Consider the following 14,105-nt stretch of genomic DNA (forward strand, 5'->3'; position numbering starts at 1 on the left):
CTATGTCTCTACTCACACGTCTAATAAAGGTGAGGACTTAAAAAGCACCCCTCAATGGTCCAAGTAGGGTAAAGATCTAAAAGATCCCCTGCAAACATCCAACAAGGGTTATGACATTAAAAGATCCCCGATCATATCCAATGAGAGTGAAGACTTTAAAATCCTCTTTGAGTCCAATACAGGTGATGACCCCCAAAAGCTACCTTAGCTCGGTCCAACTTGAGTAACGACCCTAAAGCTCTCCCCCTTCTTCTATCCCTGACTCTTCAAGCCCTTCTTCTCTCATCTCATCTCTCTCAAGAATTACTGTTGAATGCCCAGACTTTGAGGGTTGATGAAGAGCTTAAGAGCTGCAATACCTAGTAAGCGGCATCACAAGCAATTAAAGAAGATGGTAGCACAAGCAATCAGATTCTTAATGGTTGTTGATGCGTTGGCCTCCAGGTCAAAGAAGAAGCCCCTCCCCACTCCTGAAAAGTTGATTGAGCCGTACCAAAACCCGAGACCCAAAACGTCTCGATGGCCCCCTGAGCCTAACCCGACGTCGCAATGGAAAGATACGAAGGGCAAAGCTACTCTTCTCATGAAACATGCCACATGGTGCAAATCACTAAGGGAGTGTTCAATGTCAGTCAGATCAATCTGAGATCTAGGAGGAAGTTCTAACCACTCATACAAAAATCGAAACTCTTGAAGTACCCAGGTCCGCCACTGATACCATACGCAAATGCTCCAACCAATCCACCACCCCTCCTCAAATACCATGGGCCACCATTTGCTCCATATCGAAACCCATCCCCAGCATTCCTCATGAACCCTCAATTCCATCGCCACCTACCCCAGCTATGTCAACCAACCAGTCTGCATCCATTCTCGATAGTCCATCTAATTAACCTACACCCACCTCGGCTGCACAGTCAAGCCAGCTTACCCAACCCCCCTTGGCTGCTCAATCTATCCAATCCACGCCTCCTCAATCTACCTTGGTTGTGCAGATGAGCCAACCGACATCCGCAAACAACCCTCCTAAACCTTTCCCACAAAGACCAGTGGCGAACCGGGAGTCGATGAACCCGATGATGACAAAGTCAAATATGATGTAATTGGACACTTAAGAAGACTCTCTGCCCTACTGAGTGTTTATGATGCTCTCATGATATCAAGAGACAATCGTATGGCTCTCATACATGCTCTTTCCCATCTCGAACAGTACAAGACCGAGGTTGAACGGATCAAAGTAGACAAGAAAATCCTTAACAACTGCATGACCATCACTTTCTCTGATGATGACCTTGATTTGGGTGGTAAATTCCACAATTGACCCCTCTTCATGACTGGCAAGTTAAATTCCCATTCTTTCAGCCGGATAATGCTCGATTGACGTTTTGCGGTAAACCTCATCCCAAGAGTTCTCACTCGCATAGGTCTGGGACCTGAAGATCTCATGCCAACAACCCTAACAGCTCAAGGGTTTAATCAGTCAGGAGAGAAGCCAGCTGGCACCATCCGTCTCAGTCTTAAAATAGGTGATTTGAACGATTACGCTCAATTCCATGTGATCAAGATGGATACCTCCTATAATGTCCTATTCGGTCGCCCCTGGATGCATGATCAAGGGGTGATGCCGTCTACGCTGCATCAGCATTTCAAGTATAGTCAGGATGGGAGGCAGTATATTGTTTATGCTGATAAAAGACCTTTTCTCATAGGTGAGATCCATTATGTCTCCTCAGGAAACTGTGACGGCTGTAGAAGCCAATAATGCGAGAAAGGCAGAGGGGTCGTCCCATGACGATGTATAAGATGTTGGAAGAGCGCTCCTTAGCATGTTCCAAGAGTAGGCGAGGAATGGAAAGATACTCCCTTTAACTTCAATTCATCTGAATGTTCCATGTTCCCTCTTTGAGGAACAACCCGGGCACTGTGAGGAACAAACCCCATGCCTTATTATCTTGATTCCAGAATTGCACATAGTGACAATGGAATTGGAACCCGTCGCAAAGCATGGTGAGGTCATGGACATCAACACTCTAGCACCCAAGGTCACCTACATACCAGATTGCCAAAAAGTCTGGCATATTCTTATTCCCCTCTTAAAGACATAAGCATCAAAGAGGACCATCAAGGCCAGCCAAGCCGATCGCCAAGTCTTGCATATCCCAGCTTCTATAAAAAAGGAGGACAACACTTACCCTACCCAAGGGTCCGCCTACGTGTGTGATTTTCAAAAATTCTTGCACATCTTAGATTCCTTGATTCACCTAGTCACAATTGGGGCTTCATCATTAGCAGCTCAGCTTCCTAGTGACGCCCCTCTTCCTCAGCTTGACCACATGGATTAGGCCACCATTGCCGATCTAAGGAAGCAAGCTCAAGAGCTCCTTGGTCAACTTGAAGTCATCAGGAAAGGGAAGGCTAAGAAGGAAGAGGCCCCTCTGAGATTTACAGCCTCGAAGCCATTGCTGGGGTTCATTTTGGAGACCCAAAATCCTAAAGTCCTTGGGGCCTCTAAAGGTCCACCCTATAAAGATGCTAAGCGGCCTCTATAGCCACCAAGCCCATCAAATTATAAGGAAAATGAATTATGGGCCCATGACCAGTCAAGGGCTAAAAGATGGCAAAGGGATGATTGCCCCATTCAAAGACACAAGAAAGGGAGTCGGGTATGTCAGCACTTCTCACCCCTCTACCTAGCGACATGAGGCCTAACAAACAATCAATATGCCATCCCTTCTCGGTGCATCATCACCTCTGCCATCGAGAACTTCTCTCTCGGACCATACACCCTAGCATTACTGTCCCGGAGGCACGACCATAAACATGCCCTCAGGTCTTAGTGTGCAACCTTAAAACACGCTGCCATTACGGTCCTGTCGGCGTGACCTTAAAGTTGCCTCCTCAAAAGACGGACATGACGAAAACTTGAAAGGGTGTCTTGGGTATGAAAGTCAAAAGAAAAAGAAAGAAAAATGACGGGGCACGATAGCACCATCAGCTATAGTGAGTAAAAGACGTCAAAAATAAACTAAAATAAAAAAAAATCGGCACGATGAGAATCCAAGAGGGCATCGTGAATAAAAATGAGAAAATGGTAGATATGGTGCAAAAACCATGGGCAAAAGCACCACAAAAAAAAAATCTTTTATGGGGTTTTGCGAAAACCAGAAATAGTGCGAAGCCTAAGGGCTTGAACAAAAACCCGAAAGGGCGTTTAAGTCAAAGACACACGGAGGGCAGATGTGTCCACTAGAAGGGACTTCAAGAGACAATAATTGAGACCAAATGAATGCAAAACATAAAAGCAAAAGAAGGCAGATCAGTCTTAGTAAAAGATTCTTGTATTTCATTCCATCAGTTTCGTCAGAATTCATGTACAAGAGAAAGAAAAAGGTGGTAAAGAAAGATGAAAGGAAGACCGCTCCTAGAAGCGATCAACAGTCTCATTGATCTTCGCTCTCGCTACCTCAATACACGAGATGGCCCTCTATGCGCGCTTCTTGAGATCAGTCACTGCTTGAGCAATTTGGGTCATAGAGGTGGTTCCTGACTCGATGCTACAGTCGAACCCTAACAGCTCGTCGGTCAAGACCTGATTCTCTGCTCTCCAACGGTTCATTTCCTTCTCGAGCTCATAAAATTCATTCCTCAACTTCTGAATCTCCACATTCAAGTCCCTCATTCTGGCCAAGCGGGCCGACCCCTGCTTGTTAAAGTTAAATTTCTGGGAAGCCAGGGTAGCCCTCCTCTGCACGCACCCATCCACATCTTTGTGATGCTGCGTGAGCGAAGCTTCTAAGGAGGCCAATTCAACACCCTACAGCTCGGCCACCTCTACCTCCTTCCTCTGAGTCTCCATTCTCCACTCATCTAGCTCATTCAAGAGGTTGTCAAAATAAGAGAAAACTTCCTTTTCACCATTTATGGAGCTCAGTGAGAGAGCATAGCCACGAAGTTTAACAATTTCAGGGCCGAGTTCCGCAAGGGGAGCCCTTTTAATAGCTGAAGACCCGACCGTAGCATGCCTAGGACCAGGGTAGATTTCACACTGAAGCATGCCTAGGACCAGGGTAGATTCCAATTTGTTAATGACGTGGTAACTTTAGACAATACATACCAAACAAATGAAAACAGTATGCCCTGTGGCCCAATCCTTGGAGTTAATCATCACGGTAACACAATTTTCTCGGATGTGCTCTCATCTTCAATGAGACTGCAGAAACCTTCATTAGGTTATTTGAGAATTGGCTAGAGGCAATGGGAGGCCGCCAACGAGGTACAGTTATCACTTATCAAGCTTTAGCGATAACGGCTGCAGTTAAGAGAATTTTCCTGAATACTAATCATCACTATTACAAGTGGCACATCATGGGAAAGTTTAAAACACATCTAAGCCATGTTGAGCGCGCACACCCATTATTCTTAGAGGTATTCAAGAAGTGTATTGCAGCCTACACAATTGAGCATTTTGAGGGCGATTGGTTGGCTACGATTCAGAAATATGATCTTCAAGAGGAAAGTTGGCTCAAGTTGTTATATGGTTGTCGCACTCAATGGGTTGATGCATACATAGTTGATAGGTTCACAGCCGGCATGAAAACCACACAACGAAGGGAAGGGTTTAATCGTCATTTAAAGATGTTTGTCGCTTCTGGTACAGGTTTGCAAAACTTCATGAATACTATTGAAAAGTTGCAAAACAATAAGTTCATCAAAGAAAAAGAGAAAAACTGTAAAGATCTTACATCCACACCTATTCTAATAACAGCCTTCCTTATCGAGGAGCATGCAGCAAAGACATACACTCAAAAAGTATTTAGAAAGTTCCAAGAAGAGGTAGTAAGGTCCTCAAATTGCCTTAGCAAGTTAATAGAAGACAATGATGACTTTGCCAAATATAAGGTGAAAGACATTGGTGGTGTATCAATCCCTCGGACTGTTACATTCATTGAATCAGAGAAGAAGTGTACATGCTCATGTTAGTTCATTGAGCATGTTGGGATCCCTTGTTCACATATGCTCAAAGTATTCAACATGAGGAATGTACTGAAGATCCCATTTAACTATATTTTGAGCCGTTGGACAATGGATGCAAAGAAGGGTGTCAAAGACAAATGTCGTCCTAGTAGTTTGACTATATCTAAATTTCCGAGTTTCATTCGACGTCATGAGCTTTATGAACTGGTGAGACCAATTATAAAGCCAGTATTAGAAAATGATGATCTATTTGAAAAAGTGAAGATGGGTTTCTCAAAGTTAGTAGAGGAGGTCAATGCAATAAGAGTCATTGTCGAATACTCATACACCATCATCTTCCACTCATTGCAGTACTGCTTAAGATGAAGTATGTGGAAATACTAGATCAGTTGATGCCTCCTCCCTTGTACTCGATCCAGCATGTGCACGAGCAGTGGACGACCAAGGACTAAAAGGATAGAACCTTCATGGGAGGAAAGGCCACCCACTGGAAGAAATTGTAAAGTTTGCAATAAGAATGGACATGACAAGTGTAACTATCCAGTGAGGGCGTGTGGAATGTAGAGCTACCGAGGACCTCAAACCGAGTTGAGGCCATGACAAATGAAAGGGCTGCAATTGCATGGAGGATATGACAAATTGCGAGACTGCATTCGCATTGAGGATTTTTTAAATGGTATTTTTGTATTAACAAATGTTTTGAATTTTGGAGACATGTAAAAACCCATTTTTTTAGTTGACTTTAGGGGTTATATAAATATTCAATGAATTTTGCGGGTATGTAAAAGACCTATTTATGGGGCATGTAAAAGACTTGACAAATTTGTTGAATTTTGGAGACATGTAAATACCTCTTTTTGTACTTGACTTTGGAGATTATGTGAATATTCAATATTCATCTAATTTTGTGGGAATGTAAATGACCCCTTTATGAGAGCAAGTAAAGGACCTCTTTATGGGGTATCTAAAGAACCTATTTGGTAACTTTTTTGTAATATATGTGTAACATTTATTTCTTTTCCATGTATGTCATTAATGTGTGGAATGTGGGTTTACTTGGATAATTAAATACATTTATATCCCCACAGTTCTCATTTTATTTTAATTTTTTTGTCAAGCGTTTGATACATTCTCACATTTTACCACACCATAGGTAGTGCATAATAGCTTTATAACCATCACGGACATACTTTGGATAACCAACTCTCTCCCATAGGCCATAGATTTGAATGATCTCTCTCTCTCTCTCTCACTCTCTCTCTCTCTCTCTCCCTCTCTTCCTCTGTTTATGTATGTGTCTCAAAAAAAAAAACCATAAATTGAATAATACCAAAAACCAGAGAATTTCATTCACAAAATATTACCATTAATTAAACAAAGACCAATTACCATCATTTACAAACCACTGGAAAGCTACAAGGAGGTTAAACACCTCATGAAATAAGAAAAAGCCAGATACAAATGATTCTTGAAAAAAGCTAATCCAATTGAGCTGACTCAACCACCAACATGTAATTTATTTCTTTTTGCCTCTACAAGTTTCACTCTTCCATTCGAATTATGTAGCGAAGGCCGTCCCATTTGAGCATGTATTCAAACAACTTATTGATCTCTGAGAATGATACTAAATGTCTAATGAACTTCTTCATGTGACGTGTACCTTCTTCATGTATTTGTCAACAATAGATGGAAGATCAGAATGTCACTTATAGTTTCCAAAGAATACTCCTTTGAGAGTCCTTTCATTGAGTACATTCATTGGGCGTGTCTTGAACGCTGCATCCTTGTAAAGAACCCCAACAAGCACAGTTACACAGCATCCTTCTTCATGTATTTATGGTACATGACCAAGAAACATTTAAACAAAAAGAAAAAGAAATAAGTGATAGCACATATCAAACAAGCACTGGAAGCACGAAATAGTTGTTGTACATTGTAATTAAAAGAGAAACAAGTAATATCATCATATTCGTCATCCAAGCCTGATCCCAAATTGTCTGGGGTTGGCTAGAGGACATAATGTACTCTCTAGAAGAAAATCAACAATTTTGACATGTTACTGTAGGAGGCTGGAATGTGGCTACCAGTGAACTGGTTATTATCAAGTTGGCTGTAAAACAATTAGAAACAAACATTATATACTCAAATGCAAAAAATATGTGAACGGCCTGCTCCACTATTAGAATGCAAAAAAATTAGAAACAAACATTATACCATCGGAGTGATATAAATAGTGAAATGGAAGAGATGCACAATTCTCTGTACCCTTTAAGTGTAAAGTATAGCACACCTTGGTTGCTCCACTATTCATTCAAGCAAACACTAAAAATTTGATAATCATGATGTGTAACTGTAAAAATTTGAAAAGGAGTACAAATTTGCTAAGTTATTAGACATACATGATCTCTCCCTCTCTCTATATATATGTGAAAACCATTTTTCTCTCAAGTCCATGCATCTTGATATCGAGATGATCAATTTGAGGATATTTGGGCATTAAAACTATTTTTGATGAATATCACAAAATGTAACTTTTTCCAAAAAATAGACTGCAAACTTAATAAATCCACCCTTCACAACTCTCTTTATCCTAACCTTTGTAATTTGAAGGGTTATAAACTTAAAATTACAAAAGTTAAAGATAAAGAGAATTGTGAAGGGTGGATTTACTAATTTTGCAGTCTAGTTTTTTTAAAAAAGTTACTTTTTGTGATATATTCATCATTAAAGGCAAGTTTATAAATATTACTACAGAACAAAGGGTACTTTTGTCATCTCCATAAAGGGTAAAGTTGAAATTTTTACTAAAAGATAAGGGAACTTTACAAATAAAATTTTGGGACACTTACATCCAAAATTGCAATGTACTTTTTAATATTTCAAATTTTCCCGTCCTTAATAATTCAGTCACCTGCTAAAATAATTTTTTAAACAAAAAGTAACCATCTTTTTGATATAAACACCCATCACAAACCCTTCTAATTTTAACCTTTGTATTTTGAGCGATTGTTAACTCTAGACAAATCATATATATATATATATATATATATATATATGAAAAGATGTTGTGTGCCCAGGTGTGCACCGCTACAATAAACGCCCACGACCCAAATTGAATCTGGACAGATCTAACGATCACGGATGTTCGATAGTATTTAAATTTTAATTTTTTTTTCCAAATCCAAATCACTTAAAATTTTTGGCGTGTGTTCTTAAAAAATAGGTGAATCTACAAAAAATATTAAAACAAAAATTACATGAAATAAATTGATTAAAATACCCCCGAAAGTATTCAAGAGGTATTTTGATTAATATTGTTTCCACGAATTTTTTTTATATATATTTTTATTAGGTGCATCTTGATGAGAAGAATACACGACTAAAATTTTACGTGATTTGGATTTATAAAAAAAAATTTAAAATTCAAACACTATTGGACATCTGTGAGCGTCAGATCGGCCATAGAAAGACCCAGATTGAATATGGGCCGATTTGATGATTACGGATGTCCGATGGTGTTTGAATTTTAATTTTTTTCTAGAACATAAAAGATCTATGCTTCCCCTACCGTCCAGCCATCCAATTTTGATCAAGTAAGCCACTCTTCATTTGATTTTAGATCCAACGCTTCAGAGTATTTTATTTTTTATTTTTTTATACAGAGTGTAAGAATATGAAATTTGATACGTGTTATCTTCTCATTGGGGCACACCTACAAAAAAATATTCGAAATAATTTTTCGTTAAAATGCAATGATCAAAATGCCCCTAGAATTATTCAAGGGTATTCTAGTCATTTATTTTATTGATAATATGTTTATAATAGTTTTTATAGGTGCAAGTTTAATAGAGGAGTGGACCTCCAAAATTTGGTGTCAAAATAATTTGTATATAAAAAACTAAAAATAAAATAGTGTAGAGACATGACATTGTCAGTAGGGTCATCTCAGCCATCCATTCAGAATGGACGATTGGATAAGGGAAGCACATCAGGTTTATGCTATAGGGGAAGTATAGAAAGCGTGCCATATATATATATATATATATATATATATATATATATATATATATATATATATATATATATATATATATATATATATATATATAATAATAGAAAACTCTTTCCAATGTTTATAGGACAAAATGAACAGTGATTTTGCCTACCCACATCACCACCCAAATTCATCGTACGGTCACAGTTATCCGATAATATTTCAATTTTCATTTTTTTTGAACAAATACAAATTACTTGAAATTTGGGGATTGTGTACATCTTAGTGAGGTGCACCTAATAAAAATATGAAATAAATAATTTGAAAAATATAAAATGATCAAAATACCCCCATAAAATTTAGAGGGTATTTTGGTCAATTTACATTTTACAAATTATTTTTTTCATATTTTTATTAGGTGATTCTCACTAACATATCCATACGCTCCAAATTTTAGATCATTCCGATTAGTAGAAACAAAATGAAAATTGAAACACTACTGGACAACTGTGACCATGTGATGAACTTTGGACGGTGATGAGCATAGGTGAAATCACTGTTCATTTTTTATCGCACGGTCACGGTTGTCCGGTAGTATTTCAATTTTCATTTTTGTTTTACTAATCGAAATGATCTAAAATTTGGAGCGTGTGTTCATCAAAAAATGAGAATCTAATAAAAATATAAAAAATAAATAATTTATAAAATATAAATTGATCAAAATACCCCTGAAACATTACGGGGGTATTTTGGTCAATTATATTTTACAAATGTTTTTCTTTCATAATTTTATTAGGTGTTCCTCACTAAGATTTACACACGCTCCAAATTATCGAACAATCATGACCGTGCGATGAACTTTGGACGGTAATGAACATAGGCGAAATCACTGTTTATTTTCGCCTATAGGTGTTGGGAAGACTTTTCCATATATATATATATATATATATATATATAGATATATATATATATATATATATAGATATATATATATATATATATATATATATAAGAACTTTGGACAGTGATGAACATAGGCGAACTCATTGTTTATTTTTGCCTATAGGTGTTGGGAAGACTTTTCTATATATATATATATATATATATATATATATATATATATATATATATATATATATATATCAGAAAAATTTATGTAAGGTTGCAACTTTTATATATATATATGCAGTTGGCATACGTATGCATGATTGTCCGTACAATATCTGAAAAATGACCGTACGTATGCCAACTGCATATATATATACATATCTGAAAAATGTATATACATAAATTTTTCAGATACATAAATTTGAACACTACCGGACAATCATGACCGTAATTTTGTCCGGTAGTGTTGGCATACGTATGCAGATATATATACATATCTGAAAAATGAACAGTAATTTTGCCTACCTTTATCACCGTTCAAAGTTCATCGTACGGTCATGATTGTCCGGTAGTGTTTTATTTTTCATTTTTTTTCTACAGTTCAGAATGATTTGAAATTTGGAGCGTGTATACATCTTAGTGAGGCGCATCTAATAAAAATATAAAAAACATAATTCAGGTAAAAAATAACCAAAATACCCTTGAAACTTTTCGTGGGTATTTTGCTCAATTTATTTCATGTAAAACAGTTTTTTGATATTTTTAGTAGATTCACCTATTTTTTATAAACTCAGGCTCCAAATTTCAGATCATTCCGATTTGTAGAAAAGAAAAATGAAAATGAAATACTACCAGACAATCGTAACCGTGTGATGAACTTTGGAAGGTGATGAGAGTAGACGAAATCACTGTTTATTTTTGCCTATAGGTGTTTTGTAGTATATATGTATATATATATATATATATTACCGGACAATCGTGATCGTGTGATGAAATTTGGACGGTGATAAGGGTAGACGAAATCACTGTTCATTTTTGCTTATAGGCGTTTTATAATATGTTCCATCTATCTATATATATATATATATATATATATGAAAAATTTTATATAAGGATGCAACCTTATAATGTAGAACTATGGATGCACCTCAAAAGTCTATCGAAAAAGGTACTTTTAATGTTGAAAAACCCTTCGATTGATTATCTCGACATCAAGATGTATGTCCATAAAAAAATTAAGCCTCAAAAATATTGCATTTTAAAACATATTATCTAGCCCGTCAATTTTCAAGATTTTCACATGTTTATAGATCTACTTGATTTTTACCATTTCTTAAATTGAAAATTTTATAATTAGATATAAAAATAAATTTTGTGATAATCCTAAGAACATTTTACGTCAAAATTAGATACTATGATAAAATTTGAAGGTGCACCTTACCTCTACAGCTACGGATGCATCCGTATGCCAACCACACGCACACACACACACACACACACACACACACACACACACACACACATATATATATATATATAATGGTTTGTTCAAGTCAAGATAATTATAGCAAAGGATTATAGTTTCGAAACCTCAGCCTTAATAGATTCAGGGGCTGACCTTAATTGCATCAATGAAGGTCTAGTACCTTCCAAATATTTTGATAAAACAACTCAAATATTAAATACAACAGATGGCAGTAGACTCTTTATCATTGAATTGCACAAATTGTTCCTGCACTATTTTGAAAGCAGGAGGTATCTTTTTTGCCGATACCACTAATCCAGCATTCTGGACCAAAACGCGCCGAGATCTCCAGTAAAAAGCATGTATTTGTTTATAGTAAATATGTGAATATTAAACTGTTATATTTGACTATTTCTTGTAGAATTTTGTAAAAGTTTAGACAGAAGAGAATTATACAAATAAGAGGTATAATGGATATATCGATAACTATCCACTGTGCGTGGTTGAAATCTCCTATTTTAAAACTAAATAATATTTTAAATTGCATACTATATATAAAAATTCTTCATAACAGACTGTATGCAAACAAACTGTATTGATACACACTATTACAAACTGAAAACTATTACAGAGTGTAAAATATTACAGACTAAACTGAGAAAGATTACAGAATGTAAATACTTAAAACATTACGGACTTAATAACAACTGATACAAAAATTAATACACTTACAGTTTACATATGCAGTAACTGGAAAAGAGTTTCCAGTGTTGGGGGCAATATGAATGAAGAGAATTCAGATTGCAATCACACATGCTGATATAAAAATAAGGAGGAGAGATAGAATCTGGAGGTGAATGGATAGAAATCTATGAGGTCAATATAGCTTTGATGGTTGATAACGTATCTCCGGGAGAAAAAGCAGAGAAGGAGAGCAGAGAGAAGGGAGAGTCGAGAAGGAAGGGAGAGCAGAGAAGAAAAGGAGAGCAGAGAAGAAAATGAGAGCAGAGAAGAAAGAGAGCAGAGAAGCTCGGAGAGGGTTGTAGACCTGATACCTGAGTTTCGACTTGAGAGAAATGAGAGAGGGCCTTGCCCTTTTATAGCCGAGTTTGCTTCGCGGTGAAGCAAAGGGATGAGGATGGCGAGAGGACATAAAGGAGTGAGAGGACATAAAGTGGAGAGGTAGAGACAAAAAATAAAAAGAAGATGCTTTGAAAAGCATCCTGTACAGTAAGTCTGTTTGTTTTTTATGGAGGTGGCCACAGTAACGGCATCTCTGAACAGTAAGTTCTTTTGTTTCTTATGAAGGTGGCTACAGTAACGGCATCTTGAATAGTCTTCTTTTGTCGGTAGTGATAATGACAGGGCATCTTTGTCGGTAGAGCTTTGTCATATCTGATATTATGTCGGTGGAGCTTTGTCTTATCTGTCAGTGATACTGTAGAGCTTTTAGGGTCTCTGACTGAACTCTTTTGGATCGTCTTCTTCGGGATATGTTTCTTCTTCTGGATCCGCTTCACTGTGTTGCAAGTATCTATTGGTGTGTAATGGTGACGATTGAACGGTTTCGTCTGATGAAACCGGTTTTCTTCCTGCTTCGGCGAATATTTCTTTCATCTGTTGTTCTAACATTTCCTTTGAAGCATTTGGGTTGGATTGGAGCATGTTTCTTAGATATGTGGGAAAGTCAAAGGAGGTATTGGCTGTGTTTGGGCTTGGTTGATATATAGGTGTTTGAGGAGGTATTCTTTTGGGAGTTATGGTGGTTGGGTCCATGTTAAAGATATCCCACCATTTGACTGAGATGGTTTTGCCCAGTCTAGGAATGTAAGTATGGTCGGCTGTATTATTAACAGAGATGGTATATTCCCATTTCATGATCCATAGGAGTTAGTATAAAGCCATAAAGTAAAAGTGAGTGTCAATAGTATTATCATTATTATTGAATTGCACAAATTGTTCCTGCACTGTTTTGAAAGCATGAGGTAAAATTGCAATTGTTGATCCCCAGACTAAAAACCAGTTTTTAAACCAATTGGGGAATCTTTCGAAAATAGGTAACTTGAACTGGATATACCAGCTATGAGTATTATTTGGATTTTGGTAATAAAATAATTTATGCCAGGCCTCTATATATTCGGCATATTTGTAATATTTGTATGAAAAATCGGGGTTGTGTAATTTCTTTCCTTGAGCGGGATTGCAACCCCACTCATCATAAGAGAGCAATTTCTTAATTTGGACTTTTGAGTAAGCAATGACTCGAGTATTCTGCTGGTAGTAATGGACAACAGATATGGATCATGTTTCCATAAGAATTGCTTCATAATATTCTCTGGTTTTGACTCCATTGGTTGGGTTTAAGTGATTTATCAAATATAATGGAGCAAGTTTGATGGGGTCTGTATTGATGTGATGTTCATCAATGATGATGTCCATAAGGTAGGCTCATTCAATATATGAGGACTTGGGTATATTAGGCATTGGATTTGATTAAGATTGGGCTGGAGAATATATAGGATTAGAGGTATTAGCCTCAGTACAAGTTATTTGGTGAATAGGGGAATTTGAAGGTGAAAGGGTTGCCAAAGGCGGGAATTTACCTTCGAATGGTATTATATTCATGGGCGTTTATCGTGGCGAGAATTGCTACGAGAACCCATGGAATTAGGTGAACGTGACAGTGTAATATTTCTATTAGCTTCGAAAAGCTGTAGTGCAAGTGAAAGTGGTGATTCTTCGTCGTTGGCGTCAGTGTTGCCTCCCCTGCAAAAATTCACGGGT

At 37.2% G+C, this 14,105-nt stretch overlaps 1 protein-coding gene across 1 annotated transcript; it reads left to right on the plus strand.

Moving 5' to 3' along the window:
- The first annotated feature begins 4,254 nt into the window (after positions 1-4,254).
- Positions 4,255-4,980, plus strand: LOC105421179 (protein FAR1-RELATED SEQUENCE 5-like). Its single transcript, XM_011627585.1, has one exon. It carries the CDS (start codon positions 4,255-4,257, stop codon positions 4,978-4,980), a length of 726 nt encoding a protein of 241 aa, XP_011625887.1.
- Positions 4,981-14,105: the final 9,125 nt, after the last annotated feature.

Source organism: Amborella trichopoda, chromosome 2 (genome assembly GCF_054954075.1).
Source record: "Amborella trichopoda isolate Santa Cruz 75 chromosome 2, AtrichopodaSantaCruz75HAP2 v2.0, whole genome shotgun sequence".
Taxonomy (NCBI): Eukaryota; Viridiplantae; Streptophyta; class Magnoliopsida; order Amborellales; family Amborellaceae; genus Amborella; species Amborella trichopoda.

What these genes read in the sequence shown, in the direction of transcription:
- LOC105421179 (XM_011627585.1), top strand. Translation starts at nt 4,255, where the DNA reads ATGGGAGGCCGCCAACGAGGTACAGTTATCACTTATCAAGCTTTAGCG.